This window comes from Oncorhynchus kisutch, linkage group LG6, assembly GCF_002021735.2.
Source record: "Oncorhynchus kisutch isolate 150728-3 linkage group LG6, Okis_V2, whole genome shotgun sequence".
Classification (NCBI taxonomy): domain Eukaryota; kingdom Metazoa; phylum Chordata; class Actinopteri; order Salmoniformes; family Salmonidae; genus Oncorhynchus; species Oncorhynchus kisutch.
In genome coordinates, this window is record NC_034179.2 from 46,142,617 (window position 1) to 46,163,470 (window position 20,854).

The 20,854-nt window shown below is 41.3% G+C and overlaps 1 protein-coding gene across 1 annotated transcript in view; it reads right to left on the bottom strand.

Annotated features, from left to right (window-relative positions):
* The window catches only part of LOC109892915 (ceramide synthase-like), a 39,067-nt gene extending 29,872 nt beyond the window's left edge, over positions 1-9,195 (bottom strand). Inside the window, exon 1 of the mRNA XM_020485798.2 lies at positions 8,607-9,195. Within this exon, the coding sequence (XP_020341387.1) occupies positions 8,607-8,728 (122 nt within the window). The 5' untranslated portion in view covers positions 8,729-9,195. The remainder of the gene's footprint in view (positions 1-8,606) is intronic.
* Positions 9,196-20,854: the final 11,659 nt, after the last annotated feature.

Consider the following 20,854-nt stretch of genomic DNA (forward strand, 5'->3'; position numbering starts at 1 on the left):
CACAGTTTCTGGTTAGGGAAGGTTTCAAAAGTCAGTGGGAACAACATCTCCAATGCACTTGATATTAAACCCAATCATAGAGTCAGCGTATACGTCAATGTTATTGTCTGAGGCTACCCGGAACATCTCCCAGTCAACTTGAATCTTAAAGCGTGGAATCCGATTGGTCAGACCAGCATTGGATAGACCTGAGTACGGGTGTTTCCTGTTTTAGGTTCTGCCTATAGGATGGGGTCAACAAAATGGAGTCATGGTCAGATCTGCTGAAGGGAGGGCAGGGGAAGGTATGTATGCATCGCGAAAGTTAGAGTAGCAATGGTCCAGAATGCTACCCACTCGTGTCAAGCATTTGATATGCTGATAGAATTTAGGAAGCCTTGTTCTCAGATTAGTGTTGGTAAAATCCTGAGCTACAATAAAAGCAGCCTCAGGACACAGTTGAAGTCGGAAGCTTACATACACTTAGGTTGGAGTCATTAAAACTTGTTTTTTTAACCACTCCACAAGTTTCTTGTTAACAAACTATAGTTTTGGCTTGTCGGTTAGGACCTACTTTGTGCATGACAAGCAATTTTTCCTACAATTGTTTACAGACAGATTATTTCACTGTATCACAATTCCAGTGGGTCAAAAGTTTACATACACTAAGTTGACTGTGCCTTTAAACAGCTTGGAAAATTCTAGAAAATTATGTCATGGCTTTAGAAGCTTCCAATAGGATAATTGACATCATTTGAGTCAATTGGAGGTGTACCTGTGGATGTATTTCAAGGACTATCTTCAAACTCAGTGCCTCTTTGATTGACATTGGAAAACCAAAAGAAAATCAGCCAACACCTCAGAATTTCTTTTTTAGACCACCACAAGTCTGATTCAGAGCAATTTCCAAGTACCACGTTCATCTGTACAAACAATAATACGCAAGTATAAACACATGGGACCACACAGTCGTCATACCGCTCAGGAAGGAGACGCGTTCAGTCTCCTAGAGATGAACATACTTTGGTGCGAAAGGTGCAAATCAATACCAGAACAACAGCACAACCTTGTGAAGATGCTGGAGGAAACGGGTACAAAAAGTATCTAAATCCACAGTAAAACGAGTCCTATATCAACATAACCTGAAAGGCCGCTCAGCAAAGAAGAAGCCACTGCTCCAAAACTACCATAAACAAGCCAAACTACGATTTGCAAATGCACATGGGGACAAATATCGTACTTTTTGGAGAAATGTCCTCTGGTCTGATGAAACAAAAATTTAACTGTTTGCAAGCCATAACTGAGGCTTGCAAGCCGAAGAACACCATCCCAACTGTGAAGCACGGGGGTGGCAGCATCATGTTGTGGGGGTGCTTTGCTGCAGGAGGGATTGGTGCACTTCACAAAATAGATGGCATCAGGAGGCAGGAAAATTACATGGATATATTGAAGCAACATCTCAAGACATCAGTCAGGATGTTAAAGCTTGGTTTTCCAAATGGACAATTACCCCAATCATACTTCCAAAGTTGTGGTAAAATGGCTTAAGGACAACATAGTCAAGGTATTGGAGTGGCCATCACAAAGCCCTGACCTCAATCCCATAGAAAATTTGTGGGCAGAACTGAAAAGGCGTGTGTGAGCAAGGAGGACTACAAACCTGACTCAGTTACACCAGCTCTGTCAGGAGGAATGGGCCAAAATTCACCCAACTTATTGTGGGAAGCTTGTGGAAGGCTACTTGAAACATTTGACCCAAGTTAAACAATTTAAAGGCAATGCTACCAAATACTAATTGAGTGCATGTAAACTTCTGACCCCCCTAGGAATGTAATGAAAGAAATAAAAGCTGAAATAAATCTATTATTCTGACATTTCACATGGGGGGGGGGAGAGAGATATCACTATCACTTTCTTCCGCAGCGAAACTCTTCCTATCCATTGAGGCTCTCGTTGCTGTGACATCAAAAGCTAGCTAGCATCACTTGACTGGCTAGCTCCACGTTTTGTTTGCGTATTTCTACAGCGGAAAAAAACTCAGACTTTGACAAAGATAATGAGCCAAAAAGTGAGAACGTTTCTTCCTCGTCGGCAGTTTTGTTGTGTGGTACACTGTATAACTTATACAACTAATATATGGACAGGACATGAGACGGGAGTAGAAATTAACGTGGGCATTCCATGCATTTCAACGTAGGTAAGCAAGGGGGGTTTACAGGTGCTCTAAAAGGGATAAAACTAGAATATCAATACACAACAAAGGGATACATCTGTTCCTGATTTTTTTTTTTTTTTAATGGGGCATGCTTATTTAAGATGGTGAGGAAAGCACTTAAAGAATAACCAGGCCTCCTCTACTCTACTGGAAGATGATTTAACAAAAGAGCATTTGCGAAAAAAGCACAATCGTTGCACGACTGTACCTAACCATAACACCAATGCCTTTCTTAAAATCAATACACAGAAGTATATATTTTTAAACCTGCTTATTTAGCTAAAAGAAATCCAGGTTAGCAGGCAATATTAACCAGGTGAAATGATGTCACTTCTCTTCCGTTCATTGCACGCAGAGTCAGGGTATATGCAACAGTTTGGGCAGCCTGGCTCATTGCGAACTAATTTATCAGAATTTTACGTAATTATGACATAACATTGAAGGTTGTGCAATGTAACAGGAATATTTAGACTTAGGGATGCCACCCGTTAGATAAAATACCGAACGGTTCTGTATTTCACTGAAATAATAAACGTTTTGTTTTCGAAATGATAGTTTCCGGATTCGACCATATTAATGACCAAAGGCTAGTATTTCTGTGTGTTATGTTATAATGAAGTCTGATTTGATAGAGCAGTCTGACTGAGCGATGGTAGGCAGCAGCAGGCCCGTAATCATTCATTCAAACAGCACTTATGTGCGTTTTGACAGCAGCTCTTCGCAAGCACAGCGTTGTTTATGACTTCAAGCCTATCAACTCCCGAGATTAGGCTGGTATAACCTATGTGAAATGGCTTGCTAATTAGCGGGGTGAGCGCTAATAGCGTTTCAAACGTCACTCGCTCGGAGACTTGGAGTAGTTGTTCCCCTTGATCTGCATGGGTAACGCTGCTTCGAGGGTGGCTGTTGTCGATGTGTTCCTGGTTCGAGCCCAGGTAGGAGTGAGGAGAGGGATGGAAGCTATGCTGTTACACTGGCAATACTAAAGTGCCTATAAGAACATCCAATAGTCAAAGGTATATGAAATACAAATGGTAAAAAGAGAAATAGTCCTATAATTCCTATAATAACTACAAGCTAAAGCTTCTTACCTGGGAATATTAAAGACTCATGTTAAAAGGAACCACCAGCTTTCATATGTTCTCATGTTCTGAGCAAGGAACTTAAACGTTAGCTTTTTTACATGGCACATATTGCACTTTTACAACACTTTATTTTTGCATTATTTAAACAAAATTGAACATGTTTCATCATTTATTTGAGGCTAAATTAATTTTATTGATGTATTATATTATGGTAAAATAAGTGTTCATTCAGTATTGTTGTAATTATCATTATTACAAATAAATAAAAATCGGCCAATTAATCGGTATCGGCGAATCATAATCGGTCGACCTCTAGCTTGTAAGCATGCATTTCACGGTAAGGTTGTATTCGGCGCATGTGACAAATAAAATGTGATTTGATTAAGCATACATTTTTTTAACTGTAATTTTGTTAGTTATGCTCCAACTTTCCCTCTATCTTGTGCTAACATCAGTTCTTTATAAGTATTGGTTCCAATAGTTGAAGATAACTGTCATTCTAACAGCAGAAATGGGGCAGCTGAAGCAACCAAGATAAATGCCTTCTGGTGCAACGATGTGACCGTGGCTCTCTCAATCACTGTGGAGGGAACAATCCCCGAATCAACTCAGTGATTTCTAAACAAATGTGGAAATGGCCCAAGAGAGTGTGGTTCAGTTGGTTGGAGGAGCATGGGGCTTGGAATAGCAGAGCTGTGGGTTTGAATTAGTTGATGTATTAGCCACATATCAAATATAATTTTATTTGTTACATGATTCGTAAACACATGTGGACTAACAGTGAAATACTTAGAACCTTCCCAACAATGCAGAGAGAAAGAAAATAGAGAAATAGAAAGTAAAAGACAAAAAGTAATAATAGATACATTAGGGCTGGGCATTGACAGGGACCTCAAGATACGAAATTATCACGATACCATAGAATCGCAATACGTATATGTATTGTTATTCAATACTGCGATTTGATCTTCCATTGGTCTTGCTGCAGACAGGAGGGTAATACAGTTGTCCTCCACACCTAAATGTTCATGTCTATTTTTAGGTATTTATACCTATTGTATATTATACTATTTTTGTAATTGTTGTCTTTGATTAAAAAAGCCCAGTCTGATAATTCAATACAAGCTAATAAACACCAATCAACTGGGACTGCTGGCTGAGCATTCCTTCCTTTAAAAAAACAATGCAAGGGAGTTAAGAAGTACGATCACATCTGTTACAAGAGCATAAGAAAATTAGTTTTGATCAGTCATGGAAATAAAAGCGCTGAAAACATGTTGGCTCACTATTTAAAAAAGGAAGCTGGAGAACCAGCTAGATTATGAAAAATGCAAGAGATTTGGTACAGCTACAGCTGACTAGCACTAGCTAACGCTACCAAGCAACAACAAAAATTGATTATTTTTACAAATCAATACGGAGTCAAAGTATCAATATAATATCATGCAAAATAATAGTGTGATATGCAACTAGCGATTTCTTCCCCCATCACTACCACATATAGTTTAATGAATACGTCTTAACTGTATGTTTCATTGGATACAAGTGTTCACAAAAGAACCATGTTATTAGAACTATATTATTCCTGCATTGGCCAATAGCCACATATTGTGGAGCACGAGCTCCAAGTGTGTAATAATGTTTAGATTTTATAAATAGTAGTACAAAATGACCTATAATGGAGCGAGCAGGTTGCATCTATGGTAACTAAGTGCAGCAAAACACTTTTTTTCCATACTCTACCTTAAAAGATTCAATGCCCCACAAGACCTGATGAACATTAACACCGGCTACATATGCCCCACCCTGGAATATGCCGCAGCTCATGGACCCAGGCCTAGTCTGATGACCCGGAGCATATTCAGAAGAGAGCATGCATGCCGCATCATCCTAGGAGGATACTCCAGTTATACTGAGGCACTACTGACCCTGTCCCTACCCAGGCTTCTTGAAAAGGAGGACACAGCTCTGCAGACTTCGCTGTCAGCCTCCTCAACTCTCCATTCAGAGACCATCTACCCCCTGACCGAAACACAGCAACAGGTAGGAACACCCGCAGCCAAAATCAACTGACAATCCAAAAGTCAACAATACAGAAGGTCACCTATCCCATACCTCTGTTCATTAATTAGTCACTAAGATCGCTGGACCTCGATTAATAATTGTATAATTTCTATACATTTTTGTATTTTGTCAACCTCTTAAATCATCCATATTTTGTATGTGCAATGATTTCAGTTTGTATTGACTGCTATGAGTGTATCATTATTTTTACTTTACTGAACACACTCACATGACCAAATGTATGTGGGTACCCCTACACCATTGCTGACAGGTGTATAAAAATCTAGCACACAGCCCTGCAATTTCCATAGACAAACACTGGCAGTAGAATGGCCTTACTAAGCCCAGTGACTTTCAACATGGCACCGTCACTGGAAGCCATCTTTCCAACAAGTCAGTTCGTCAAATTTCTGCCCTGCTAGAGCTGCCTGGTCAAGTGTACGTGCTGTCATTGTGAAGTGGAAATGACTGAGCAACAACGGCTCAGCTGCGAAGTGGTAGGCCACACAAGCTCACAGAAATGGGACCACTGAGTGCTGAAGCATGAAGAAATCATCTGTCCTCGGTTACAACACTAGCTAACAAGTTCCCAACGGCCTCTGGAAGCAACAAGCCCATGATTTTGGAATGAGATGTTCGACGAGAAGGTGTCCACATACTTTAGGTCAGTATCTATCCATCTTTAACTGTATGTTTCATTGGATAAGCATGTTGACAAAATGACCATATTATAATTCATATGAAGCCTATATTATTATGTTAAGCATGGCTACGAACAGGGTGGCTACATAGGTGATCTTATGTTCTTCCCATGATGGAAAGACCTGGGCTTATCCTGCCTGAACACACCAATAGGAGGAGGCCTTCACATCAGTCCCACACACATGGTGCACTGCAGGTGGAGATAAGGTCATTTCCATGTAAAGGGACCCATGAGCACCAACATGTGAAAATGGGTTTCAAATTAAAGCTAAGAGTCTATATAGAAAGTCTACATCTCCATTAACTTATTTTTTTTAAAACATTTTTGTTGCATTACAAAGTGGGATTGAACAATTTAATTGTATTTTTTTGTCATCGATCTACACATAATACTCCCTAATGTACATAATCTAACTTTTGACAAATTAATACTAATTTAATAACTCAAATAGTAGTTGCATAAGTATTCACCCATTTTGCTTAGGCAAGGCTAAATTAGTTCTGAAATAAACTTTGTCATAACAAATCACATAACTGTGTGAAATAATGACTTTTTTGTTGTTGTCCCCCATACATACAACAACTGTAAGGTCCCCCAGTCAAGTACTGAATTTAAAGCACATATTCAACTACAAAAGGCCAGGGAGCTTTTCGAAAGCCTCAAAGAGGGGCAGTGATCAGTAGATGGGTAACAATAACAAATCAGACACTGACTATCTTTAAGCATGGTCAAGTTAATAATTACATTGTGGATTATGTATTAAGCCACCCAGACACATCAAAGATGCTGTAGTTCTTCTGAACTGAAGGACAGGAACAAAACTGCTTATGGATGTCACCATGAGGTCATTGGTGATATAAAAATGTCTAGAATTCAATGGCTGTGATGTGAGAAAGCTGAGGATGGATCAACAACATTGTAAAAAAAAAAATGGTTTGGCATACATTTTAAGTGAAATCAGTCTCACCACAATGAAATTGTCCACAAAACACCACTTTACCCACGTGACACAAACCCCGATGAATGCTGTTCACAACGGTCTTGAGGGGAGTTGAGGCAAATGAGAATGAAACTGTTTATTGTTCATTACAAATGTCAATACCATTCTTCTACTTAACAATATAGAGGGGATATATACTACATGACCTTCTGGGAAAGCTTTACACTAGATGTTGGAACATTGCTGAAGGGACTTGCTTCCATTCAGCCATGAGCCTTAGTGAGGTCGGGCACTGAGGTTGGGCGATTAGACCTTGCTCGCAGTGTTCGCGGTGTTCCAATTCATTGCAACGGTGTTCGATTTGGTTGAGGTCAAGGCTCTGTGCAGGCCAGTCAAGTTCAAGTCTAGCAGGGCAGAAATTTGACGAACTGACTTGTTGGAAAGGTGGCATCCTATGACTGTGCCACGTTGAAAGTCACTAGGCTCTTCAGTAAGGCCATCATACTGACAATGATTGCATGGCTGTGTGCTCAATTTTATACACCTGTCAGCAACAGGTGTGTCTGAAATAGACAAATCCAATCATTTGAAGGGGTGTCCACATACTTTCATATATATAGTGTATGCGGAACGAGAAATGGTCTGGTCTAATCTTGTTATAGAATCTGTATTTTTTTAAATGCCACTGCTTAAAATACCGCCAGAAGGAGAAAAGCTCGAGCAGCACACTGCAGCTTTTCCAGATGCTCACTGACCCACTGGCACTTTAACGGGCAGGTAAAACAAATACAACACATACAGTAGCAGGCCAAGAGATCGTAAAAGAAACGTATATGAATTAACTATTAATTAGGTTGCTGATGGGCATTCAACATGATAACATTAGTTGTCTTGTAACCTAGTCTACGTTATTGCAGCCAGATAATGTCCGATAGCTTCTTCCGCTATCGGGATATGTGACATAATCAAACTGGTGAGGCATTCAAGGCTGACTTGAGAGGGTTACTGAGCGAGCTATTTAGCTATGTATCCCCCGAGGCATCAACACATGCGTTTAAGAAATGCATTTTCCGTTAGATGAGCATTAGCGAATTAATAGGAGCGTGATTAAGGCCAAGCGATCGGCTCAGTATACTGTAGTTCAGCACTTTACATTGCATAACTCAGCCACCACAGCGATCGAGTTTGAAGGGGAATTATCAACTAGCTAGAGAGTGACAAGCTACAAATGAGCATCGAACTCACCCCTGCGCATGTGATTGTGTAATTTTGACCAAGACGCAGCAATATTCCCATGGTATTACTATGTTGTAATTCACAGGGCTAGCCACCACCGTTATGATAACGCAGCCTACAATAACATTATCGGGTACGACAATGGCCATGACGACATATCAAATGTACAAAAGCATAATTTCTAATCTAATATCTTTCAGCACTGTTTGAAATAGCAACTGTGGCTAATTCGGTTAAAACCCAAGGCAAGCTCGAGACTCAGCAATTTGTATCAGCTTGCATGGCCGTACTAGCTAGCATAGCCTCCTAGGGCCAGCTACTGCTTGACCAGCTATGTCCAGGAATAAACGTTTACCATCTGGAAAAAATAAAAATAATTATTACCTCTCGCTGACCAGTACAACGTCTGCATCGGTCCACTGTTTGAAAATGGACGGGAGTACCTTCCGAAAGACGAAGAAGAGTCCGGGAAAAACTACGACGCCGCAAGCCAGCACTTGCAACATCCTTGCGCTTCTCCCACTATCGACCTATCTATTATTATAATATGGGTCGAGGGCTGCAAGATGTATTTTACACACCGCGTTTTACACCGGCGACTGGGATTCGCCGTGTTTGCTAGACAGCATTAGTGCTCACGCCACAAGATCCAGTCACCGGTGACCGCTGCGTTTTTTCCCTTGCCTCAGCAACACCACACTGTACACACAACCTAGCTAGCGAAGGTACCCGGTGATTGATTGGTCTTCACTCCTGACGCAAAGCCGGTAACGTTAGACAGCACGCTAACTACATGCCGCGGAATACAATTTAATATCGAGGTTTCGGAATATTCTACCAGAAAAAAAAACTGGGGAAAAAATAATACATATGTGAATTAAACCGAGGCAAGGTTTGACCTACGCGTCGGTTTCTCCGAGTTGGGGTACCTTGCTATATGCGAACTATCAACGACTCGACAAGCGCTATCTTATCAAAGATGTGTATAACTTAACCAAGACAGACCACAGCCTGTCGTTTCAAATGAGTCATAGTGGGCAGAACAAGCAAGGAGGTGGGCAGAGTCAAGCACGAGCTAGCAAGATCCTATTGGCGCGTTTTAGCTGTATTTGCATATTTCCGATAGGGAACGCCTTCTCCATGCGGGTGTGCAATATATCAATTCCTTTTGCACTTCTAAACAACGCAATTTAAAAAAAAACTTCAGCAAAAGGTAAAGTCTAGAAAACTTAATCCACTGTTTGTAACAAATTATAGTTTTGGGATCAGAAAACTGTATTGAGATCAATGACAAAATGTGCTATGTCAGCCAAAATCCATCTTGTTCCATCTTCTCCCACTACTGGCCACTGGACTTCCTCTCACTAACATGTTTGGTAGTGTGTGGAAACGCCAAGCGGATGCTTCACATTTACACATCCGCTGAAATATCTGTCTAATTGTTCTATCTGTGCTCTTATTCATGACGGTGCAGAGACCCTACAAGCAATGTGGACAAGGCGCATTCCGCACAGCGCCATCTAGGCAGTAGCTGACCTGTGCTGCCCATATAGGTATAGTTCACCCTGATCATTTTTAATTTACTGTAATTTTCTGTTTTAGAAGCCTACTCTTACTGTACACATAATTAGGCTATGCACTGTTGAATATGATTCATTTTTGCAAAACACGCTATTTAAAGAGTACAAGTACAAGAGGACATGTACATTAGAGTGTCTAGTTTGAGAAACAGACACCTCACAAGTCCTCAACTGGCAGCTTCATTAAATAGTACCCGCAATACACCAGCCTCAACGTCAACAGTGAAGAGGCGACTCCGGGATGCTGGCCTTCTTTTGCCCACGTTAATCTTTTATTTTTATAGGCCAGTCTGAGATATGGCTTTTTCTTTGGAACTCTGCCTAGAAGGCCAGCATCCCGGAGTCGCCTCTTCACCGTTGATGTTGAGACTGGTGTTTTGTGGGTACTATTTAATGAAGCTGCCAGTTGAGGACTTGTGAGGCATCTGTTTCTCAAACTAGGCACTCTAATGTACTTGTCCTCTTGCTCAGTTGTGCACCGGGGCATCCCACTCCTCTTTCTATTCTGGTTCGAGACAGTTTGCACTGTTCTGTGAAGGGAGCAGTACACAGTGTTGTACGAGATCAGTTTCTTGGCAATTTCTCGCATGGAATAGCCTTCATTTCTCAGAACAATAATAGACTGACGAGTTTCAGAAGAAAGACCTTTATTTCTGTCCATTTTGAGCCTGTAATCGAACCCACAAATGCTGATGCTTCATATATTCAACTAGTCTAAAGAAGGCCAGTTTTATTGCTTCTTTAATCAGACCAACATTTTTCAGCTGTGTTAGCATAATTGCAAAATAGTTTTCTAATGATCAACTAGCCTTTTAAAATGATACACTTGGATTAGCTAACAAAACGTACCATTGGAACATAGGAGTGATGGTTGCTGAAAATGGGCATCTGTACTAGAGGTTGACCGATTATGATTTTTCAACGCCGATACCGATATCAATTATTAGAGGACCAAAAAAAGCCGATACCGATTAATCTGCCAATTTATTGTGTGTTTTTTTTTGTTGTAATAATGACAATTTCAACAATACTGAATGAACACTTATTTTAACTTAATATAATACATCAATAACATCTATTCGGCCTCAAATAAATAATGAAACATGTTCAATTTGGTTTAAATAATGCAAAAACGAAGTGTTGGAGAAGAAAGTAAAAGTTCAATATGTGCCATGTAAGTAAGCTAACGTTTAAGTTCCTTGCTCAAAACATGAGAACATATGAAAGCTGGTGGTTCCTTTTAACATGAGTCATCAATATTCCCAGGTAAGAAGTTTTAGGTTGCAGTTATTATAGGAATTATAGGACTATTTCTCTCTATACCATTTGTATTTTATATACCTTTGACTATTGGATGTTCTTTTAGGCACTTTAGTATTGCCAGTGTAACAGTAAAGCTTCCGTCTCTCTCATCGCCCCTACCTGGGCTCGAACAAGGTACACATCGACAACTGCCACCCTCGAAGCAGCGTTACCCATGCAGATCAAGGGGAACAACTACTCCAAGTCTCCCGTTAACTAGCTTGCCATTTCACATCGGTTACACCAGCCTAATCTCGGGAGTTGATAGGCTTGAAGTCATAAACAGCTCAATGCTTGAAGCATTGCGAAGAGCTGCTGGCTTAACGCACGAAAGTGCTGTTTGAATGAATGCGTACGAGCCTGCTGGTGCCTACCATCCCTCAGTCAGACTGCTTTATCAAATCATATACTTAATTATAACATAATAACACACAGAAATATGAGCCTTAGGTCATTAATATGGTCAAATCCTTAAACTATCATCTCAAAAACAAAACGTTTATTCTTTCAGTGAAATGCAGAACCATTCCGTATTTTATCTGACGGGTGGCATCCATAAGTCTAAATATTTCTGTTACATTGCACAACCTTCAATGTTATGTCATAATTACGTAAAATTCTGGCAAATTAGTTCGCAGCGAGCCAGGCACCCCAAACTGTTGCATATACCCTGACTCTGCGTGCAATGAACGCAAGAGAAGTGACACAATTTCACCTGGTTAATATTGCCTGCTAACCTGGATTTCTTTTAGCTAAATATGCAGGTTTAAAAATATATACTTCTGTGTATTGATTTTAAGAAAGGCATTGATGTTAATGGTTAGGTACAGTCGTGCAATGATTGTGCTTTTTTTGCAAATCTGCTTTTGTTAAATCATCCCCCGTTTGGCGAAGTTGGCTGTCTTTGTTAGGAAGAAATAATCTTCACACAGTTCGCAACGAGCCAGGCGGCCCAAACTGCTGCCCAACTTACCTTGGCTTCTTACTGCATTCGCATAACAGGCAGGCTCCTCGTGGAGTGCAATGTAAAGTAGGTGGTTAGAGCGTTGGGCTAGTTAACTGTAAGTTTGCAAGATTGAATCCCTGAGCTGACAAGGTAAAAATCTGTCGTTCTGCCCCTGAACAAGGCAGTTAACCCACCGTTCCTAGGCCGTCATTGAAAATAAGAATGTGTTCTTAACTTGACTTGCCAAGTTAAATTAAGGTGTAAAAAAACAACAACAAAAAAACAATCGGCCAAATCGGTGTCCAGAAATACAGATTTCCGATTGTTATGAAAACTTGAAATCGGCCCTAATTAATCAGCCATTCTGATTAATCGGTCGACCTCTACTCTGTACACCTGTGTAGATATTCCATTAAAAATCAGCCGTTTCCAACTACAATAGTCATTTACAACATTAACAATGTCTACACTGTATTTCTGATCAATTTGATGTTCTTTTAATGGACAAAACATGTGCTTTTCTTTCAAAAACAAGGACATTTCTAAGTGACCGCAAACTTTTAAACAGTAGTGTATGTATCACAAAAGGGAATTAGAGAATACAAGTATTCACATGCTTCCTTCTTTTTATATCTTTACAGAATATTTATTCATGTAATGTGCACAATATTTCTAATCACATTTGAGACTGTACAAAATATGATATATGTATAAGAAGAGCTTTGTCAATATTAATATTTGCTCCAAATCCTATGTATAGCAGCCTCACGTGGCTGAAGAAATTTGGCTTGTCACCCAAAACCCTGACAAACTTTTACAGATGCACAATCGAGAGCATCCTATTGGGCTGTATCACAGCCTGGTATGGCAACTGCATCGCCCTCAACCGGAAGGCTCTCCAGAGGGTGGTGCGGTCTGCAGAACGCATCACCGGGGGCAAACTACCTGCCCTCAATGACACTTAGTGCACCGATGTCACAGGAAAGCCAAAAAGATAATCAAGCCACTTTAATAATAAAAAATTGGATGTAATAAATGTCACTATAATAATGTTTACATACAGTTGAAGTCGGAAGTTTACATACACCGTAGCCAAATAACGTTTAAACTCAGTTTATCACAATTCCTGAGATTTAATCCTAGTAGAAATTCCCTGTCTTAAATCAGTTACGATCACCACCTTATTTCAAGAATGTGAAATATCAGAATAATAGTAGTTATTTATTTCAGCTTTTATTTCTTTCATCACATTCCCAGTGGGTGAGACATTCACATACACTCAAATAGTATTTGGTAGCATTGCCTTTAAATTGTTTAACTTGGGTCAAACGTTTCGGGTAGCCTTCCACAAGCTTCCCATAATAAGTTGGGTGAATTTTAGCCCATTCTTCCTGACAGAGCTGGTGTAACTGAGTCAGGTTTGTAGGCCTCCTTGCTCGCTGTCACGACTTCTTCCGAAGTCGTTGCCTCTCCTTGTTCGGGCGGTGCTTGGCGTTCGACGTCACCGGTCTTCTAGCCATCATTGATCCATTTTTCATTTTCCATTGGTTTTGTCTTGTCTTCCCACACACCTGTTTTCAATCACATTCATTACCTGTTGTGTATTTAACCCTCTGTTTCCCCTCATGTCTTTGTCAGAGATTGTTTATTGTCAGTGTAGTGTTTTTTGTTGTATAGGTGCGCGACGGGTCTTCGTACCCATATTTGTTTATGTTCTTTTCTTGTTTAGTGTTATGGAGCATGTTACTAGGACATTATTAAAAGACTCAATTTTACACTCCGTTTGACTCTCCTGCGCCTGACTTCCCTGCCACCTATACACATATGCCTGACACTCGCACACGCTTTTTCAGTTCTGCCCACACATTTTCTAAAGGATTGAGTCAGGGCTTTGTGATGGCCACTCCAATACCTTGACTTTGTTGTCCTTAAGCCATTTTGCCACAACTTTGGAAGTACGATTGGGGTAAATGTCCATTTGGAAGACCCATTTGCAACCAAGCTTTAACTTCCTGACTGATGTCTTAAGATGTTGCTTCAATATTTTAACCAAAGATTTTCCTGCCTCATTATGCCATCTATTTTGTGAAGTGCACCAGTCCCTGCTGCAGCAAAGCACCCCCACAACATGATGCTGCCACCCTCGTGCTTCATGGTTCGGATGGTGTTCTTCTTTCTTGCAAGCCTCCCCCTTTTTCCTCCAAACATAACGATGGTCATTATGGCCAAACAGTCCTATTTTTGTTTCATCAGACCAGAGGACATTACTCCAAAAAGTACAATCTTTGTCCCCGTGTGCAGTTGTAAACTGTAGTCTGGCTTTTTTATGGTGGTTTTGGATCAGTGGCTTCTTTCTTGCTGAGCGGCCTTTCAGGTTATGTCAATATAGGACTCGTTTTACTGTGGATATAGATACTTTTGTACCTGTTTCCTCCAGCATCTTCACAAGGTCCTTTGCTGTCGTTCTGGGACAAATATGCACTTTTCGCACCAAAGTACGTTCATCTCCTTTCTGAGCAGTATAACTGTTGCATGGTCCCATGGTGTTTATACTTGCGTACTATTGTTTGTACAGATGAAAGTGGTACCTTCAGGATTTTGTAAATTGTTCCCAAGGATGAACCAGACTTGTGGAGGTCTACAATTTGTTTTCTGAGGCCTTGGATGATTTCTTTAGATTTTCCCATGATGTCAAGCAGAGGCACTGAGTTTGAAGGTAGGCATTGAGATACATCCACAGGTACACCTCCAATTGACTCACATGATGTCAATTAGCCTATCAGTAGCTTCTAAAGCCATGACATAATTTTCTGGAATTTTCCAAGCTGTTTGAAGGCACAGTCAACTTAGCGTACGTAAACTTCTGACCCACTGGAATTGTGATTACAGTGAACTATAAGTGAAATAATTTGTCTGTAAACAATTGTTGGAAAAATATTACTTGTGTCATGCACAAAGTAGATGCCCTAACCGACTTGCCAAAACTATAGTTTGTTAACAAGAAATTTGTGGAGTGTTTGAAAAACGAGTTTTAATGACTCCAACATAAGTGTATGTAAACTTCCTACCTCAACTGTATCTTACATTACACATATCACATGTATATACTGTATTTTATACCATCTATTGCACCTTGCCTTTGCTGCTCGGCCATTGCTCATCCATATACTTAAATGTACATATTCTCTTTCACCCCTTTAGATTTGTGTGTATTAGGTAGTTGTTGGGGAATTGTTAGATTACTTGTTAGAAATTACTGCACTGTCAGAATTAGAAGCGCAAGCACTTCCCTACACTCGCATTAACATCTGCTAACCATGTGTAAGTGACCAATAAAATTTGATTTGATTTGAATGCATGCGATGGAGGGCAGTAGTGAGTGGAGATTTGCATGCCCAGGGGGTGAGGTACGGTGGGGTGGGGACAGGGCAGGGTTGCGTTAGTTGCGTTCCGGCTGTGGCGCTCACTGAGTGGTGATGGGCCCGTGGTGTGACCCACAGGTCACCCAGTGCTGCTGAGTCCACACAGGATCCCCTTTGTTCTCCAGTCTGCAGTGCTTGGGATGTCACATCCCCTAATCCTGCCCCTGCCCCACTCGCTCCCCAGGCCAGCATTGTTCACTTACTCCAACTGAGTTCACACGCACGTACGCACATGCACGCACACACACACACACACACACACTCACACAGTCGTGGTGTGATCATAACAACATACATATCCTGAGGCTGCATTTATTGTAGCTGTGGATTTTAACAAAGCTAATCTGAAAACAAGGCTCCCTAAATTTTATCAGCATATTGAATGTGCGACCCGGCGGGCAGCATTCTGGATCATTGCTACTTTAACTTCCGTGATGAATATAAAACCCTCCCTCGCCCTCCTTTTGGAAAATCTGACCACGACGCCATTTTGTTGCTCCCAGCCTATGGACAGAAACTTAAACAGGAAACGCCCGCGCTCAGGTTTGTCCAATCTGATTCCACGCTTCAAGATTGCTTCGATCACATGGACTGTGATATGTTCCGGATAGCCTCAGACAACAACACTGATGTATACACTGATTCGGTGAGTGAGTTTATTAGCAAATGCATCGATGATGTTGTACCCACTGTGACTGTTAAAACCTTCCCCAACCAGAAACCGTGGATTGATGCAGCATTCGCGCAAAACTGAAAGCGCGAACCACTGCTTTCAATCATGGCAAGGCGACCAGAAAAATGACTGAATACAAACAATGTAGCTATTGCCTCTGCAAGGCAACCAAACAAGCTAAGCGTCAGTATGGAGACGAAGGAGAGTCGTAATTCAACGGCTCAGACACGAGACATATGTGGCAGGGTCTACAGTCAATCACAGATTACAAAAAGAAAACGTCTTGCTCCCAGACAAACTAAACAACTTCTTTGCTCGCTTTGAGGACAATACAGTGCCACTGACACGGCCTGCTACCAAAACCTGCGGGCTCTCCTTCACTGTAGCCAACATCAGTAAAACATTTAAACGATGGGCCAGCAAGGTTGCTGGCCCAGACGGCATCCCTAGCCGCATCCTCAGAGCATAGGCAGACACCTGGCTGGTGTGTTTACGGACATATTCAATCAATCCCTATCCCAGTCTGCTGTTCCCACATGCTTCAAGAGGGCCACCATTGTTCCTGTTCCCAAGAAAGTTAAGGTAACTGAGCTTAACAACTATCGCCTCGTAGCACTCACTTCTGTCATCGTGAAGTGCTTTGAGAGACTAGTCAAGGATCATATCACTTCCACCCTACCTGACACCCTAGACTCACTCCAATTTGCTTACAGCCCCAATAGGTCCACAGATGACGCAATCAAAATCACACTGCACACTGCCCTAACCCATCTGGACAAGAGGAATACCTACGTAAGATACCTATGTATATACCTATGTAAGAATGCTGTTCATCGATTACAGCTCAGCATTTAACACCATAGTACCTTCCAAACTCAAACTCAACAACATCTACCCCTCGCTGATCCTCAACACTGGGTCCCCTCAAGGGTGCGTTCTCAGCCCTCTCCTGTACTCCCTGTTCACCCATGACTGCGTGGCCATGCACGCCTCCAACTCAATCATCAAGTTTGCAGACGACACTATAGTGGTAGGCTTGATCAACGACGAGACGGCCTACAGGGAGGAGGTGAGGGCCCTCAGTGTGGTGTCAGGAAAACAACCTCACACTCAATGTCAACAAAACAAAGGAGATGATCTTGGGCTTCAGGAAACAGCAGAGGAAGCACCCCCCTATCCACATCAACGGGACAGTAGTGGAGAAGGTGGAAAGTTTTTAGTTCCTCTGTGTACACATCACGGACAAACTGAAATGGTCCACACACACAGACAGCGTGGTGAAGAAGGCGCAACAGCTCTTCATCCTCAGGAGGCTGAAGAACTTTGGCTTGTCACCGAAAACACTCACAAACTTTTACATATGCACAATCAAGAGCGTCCTGTCGGGCTGTATCACCGCCTGGTACGGCAACTGCCGTAAGGCTCTCCAGAGGGTAGTGAGGTCTGCACAACGCATGCCCTCCAGGACACCTACACCACCCGATGTCACAGGAAGGCCAAAAAGATCAAAGGACAACAACCACCCGAGCCACTGCCTGTTCACCCTGCTATCATCCAGAAGGCGAGGTCAGTACAGGTGCGTCAAAGCTGGAGAGACTGAAAAATAGCTTCTATCTCAAGGTCATCAGACTGTTAAACAGCCATCACTAATATTGAGTGGCTGCTGCCAACATACTGATTCAAATCTCTAGCCACATTAATAATAAACAATTTGATGTAATAAATGTATCACTAGTCACTTTAAATAATGCCACTTTATATAATGTTTACATACCCTACATTACTCATCTCATATGTATATACTGTGCTCTATACCATCTACTGCATCTTACCTATGCCGCACGGCCATCGCTCGTCCATATATTTTTATGTACATATTCTTATTCATTCCTTTACACTTGTATAAGGTAGTTGTTGTGAAATTGTTAGATTACTTGTTAGATATAACTGCACGGTCAGAACTAGAAGCACAAGCATTTCGCTACACTTGCATTAACATCTGCTAACCATGTGTATGTGACCAATAAAATAGGATTTGATTTTGACACACACACACACACAATCCAAGCATGCACACACACACAAACAGGCATATACACACAGATGAGGGCTATTTCTCTCTCTCTCTCTCCAATTTCATTTAATTACATTTCAATATAAGGGGCCTTATTGGCATGGGAAACATATGTTATATTTAAAGTACAAAAGGGTAAATAAATAAACATAAATAGGGGTTGTATTTAAAATTGTTGCCCTATTCTTGTGGCAACAGGTCACAAATCTTGCTGCTGTGATTGCACACTGTGGTATTTCACCCAATACATATGGGAGGTTATCAAAATGTATTTGTTTTCAAGTTCTTTGTGGGTCTGTGTAATCTGAGGGAAATAATTATGTGTCTCTAATGTAGCCATACATTTGGCAGGAGGTTAGGAAGTGCAGCTCAGTTTCCACCTCATTTTGTGGGCACATAGTCTTTCTCTTGAGAGCCAGGTCTGCCCATGGCAGCCTTTCTCAATAGCAAGACTTTGCTCACTGAGTCTGTACATAGTCAAAGCTTTACTTAATTTTGGGTCAGTCACAGTGGTCAGGTATTCTGCCAGTGTTTCTCTCTGTTTAGGGCCAAATAGCATTCTAGTTTGCTCAGTTTTTTGTTAATTCTTTCCATTTGTCAAGTAATTATAGTTTCTCATGATTTGGTTGGGTCTAATTGTGTTGCTGTCCTGGGGCTCTGTTTGTGAACAGAACCCCAGGACTAGCTTACTTAGAGGACTCTTCTCCAAGTTCTTCTCTCTGTAGGTGATGACTTTATTATGGAATGTTGTGAATCACTTCCTTTTTATTTATTTTTTATTGAACCTGTATTTAACTAGGCAATCCAGTAAAGAACAAATTCTTATTTTTCCATTACTATGACCTACCCCAACCCGGATAGCGCTGGGCCAATTGTGGACTCCCAATCACGGCCGGTTGTGGTACAGCCCGGGATCGAACCAGGGTCTGTAGGGACACCTGTAGCACTGAGATGCAGCACCTTAGACCTCTGTGCCACTCGGGGGTTGTTGAATTAAATGTCTCTTTTCTGGATTTTTATCATTAATGGGTATCGGCCTAATTCTGCTCTGCATGCATTATTTGGTGTTCCACATTGTACACTGAGGATATTTTAGCAGAATTCTTCATGCAGTTTCAAAGGTTCTACAGCCTCAACATCGAGAGCATCCTGCCCAAAACATCACTAGGGCTAAGCTGCCTGCCATCCTGGACTTCTACACCAGGCGGTATCAGAGGAAGGCCCTAAAAATTGTCAAAGACCCCAGCCACCCCGTCATAGACTGTTCTCTCTACTACCGCATGGCAAGCGGTACCAGAGCTCCAAGTCTTGGACCAAAAGGCTTCTCAACAGTTTTTACCCCCAAGTCCTAAGGCTCCTGAACAAGTAATCAAATTGCTACCCGGACTATTTGCATTGCCGTCGTCCCCCCAACCTCTCTTTTATGCTGCTGCTACTCTCTGTTAATCTTATATGCATTCTCACTTTAACTATACATTCATGTACATACTACCTCAATTAGCCCGACTAACCGGTGCCCCCGCACATTGGCTACCTGGACTATCTGCATTGTGTCCTGCCACCCACCACCTACCTCAATTAGCCCTGTATATAGCCTCACTACTGTTATTTTTCACTGTCTTTTTACTGTTGTTTTTATTTCTTTACTTATCAATTGTTCACCTAATACCTTTTTATTTAAACTTAAAAATCGCACTGTTGGTTAGGGCCTGTAAGTAAGCATTTTACTGTCAGGTAAACCTGTTGTATTCTGCACACATGACAAATAAACTTTGATTTTATTTGAATTTGGTGTTTGTCCCATTTTGTGAATTTTTGGTTGGTGAGCAAACCCCAGACCTCACAACCATGAAAGGCAATGGGTTCTTTAACTGATTGAAGTATTTTTAGCCAGATCCTAATAGGCTCTATGCATTATAGCGCCTCCCACATTCTATTTTACTTCCTACCGGGTTGCTGACTTCCGGAGCGATTTACGCTATTGTTTTTACCATTAGCTTATTAGCTAGCTAACAGTCGTCGATGCATTTCTGACTGAAATAGTTTGCAATGCCTACGTTCAAATTACAGCCCCGCGAAGGACGTGCTAATGAACATTGTTCAGTGCCTCTGTGTTCAGGTTCTTCAAAATGTAATGGTATTGTGAGCTTCCGTAGTTTCCCAGTCGATGTAGAGCTCAGGAAGCGGTGGTTGGCGGCAGAACGTCGTGACAACTTTACTGTCACCAAACGCGCAAAGGTGTGTAGTACACATTTCGTCAAGAGTGACTTTGTCCATCTTTAGATTTGCAAACTACACCCACCTGATTGACTTCTGGCACTTGATTGAGCGGGCAGCAGAGACCAAGTTTATAAGAGTCACAAACACCAATCCATCTGAAACAAGTATTACTTGAAGAAAACCAGTAAGGGACAACTTAATTAAATGCAGTACTTAATATAGAATATTATTTGCTCTTACTGTAACTGTTCAACAGTATTAACGTTTTGTGCTATGGACTGAATGTAAGGACTTTATTGTACTAAAACGGTTTTCTTTATGTTCAGACCCTGCCATCAATCGACTAGTTCTTCATGTTTATTACTCATCTGTCACTGGGTCTGAAGCAGAAGGATTTGGCCCATCGGTTCAGGAT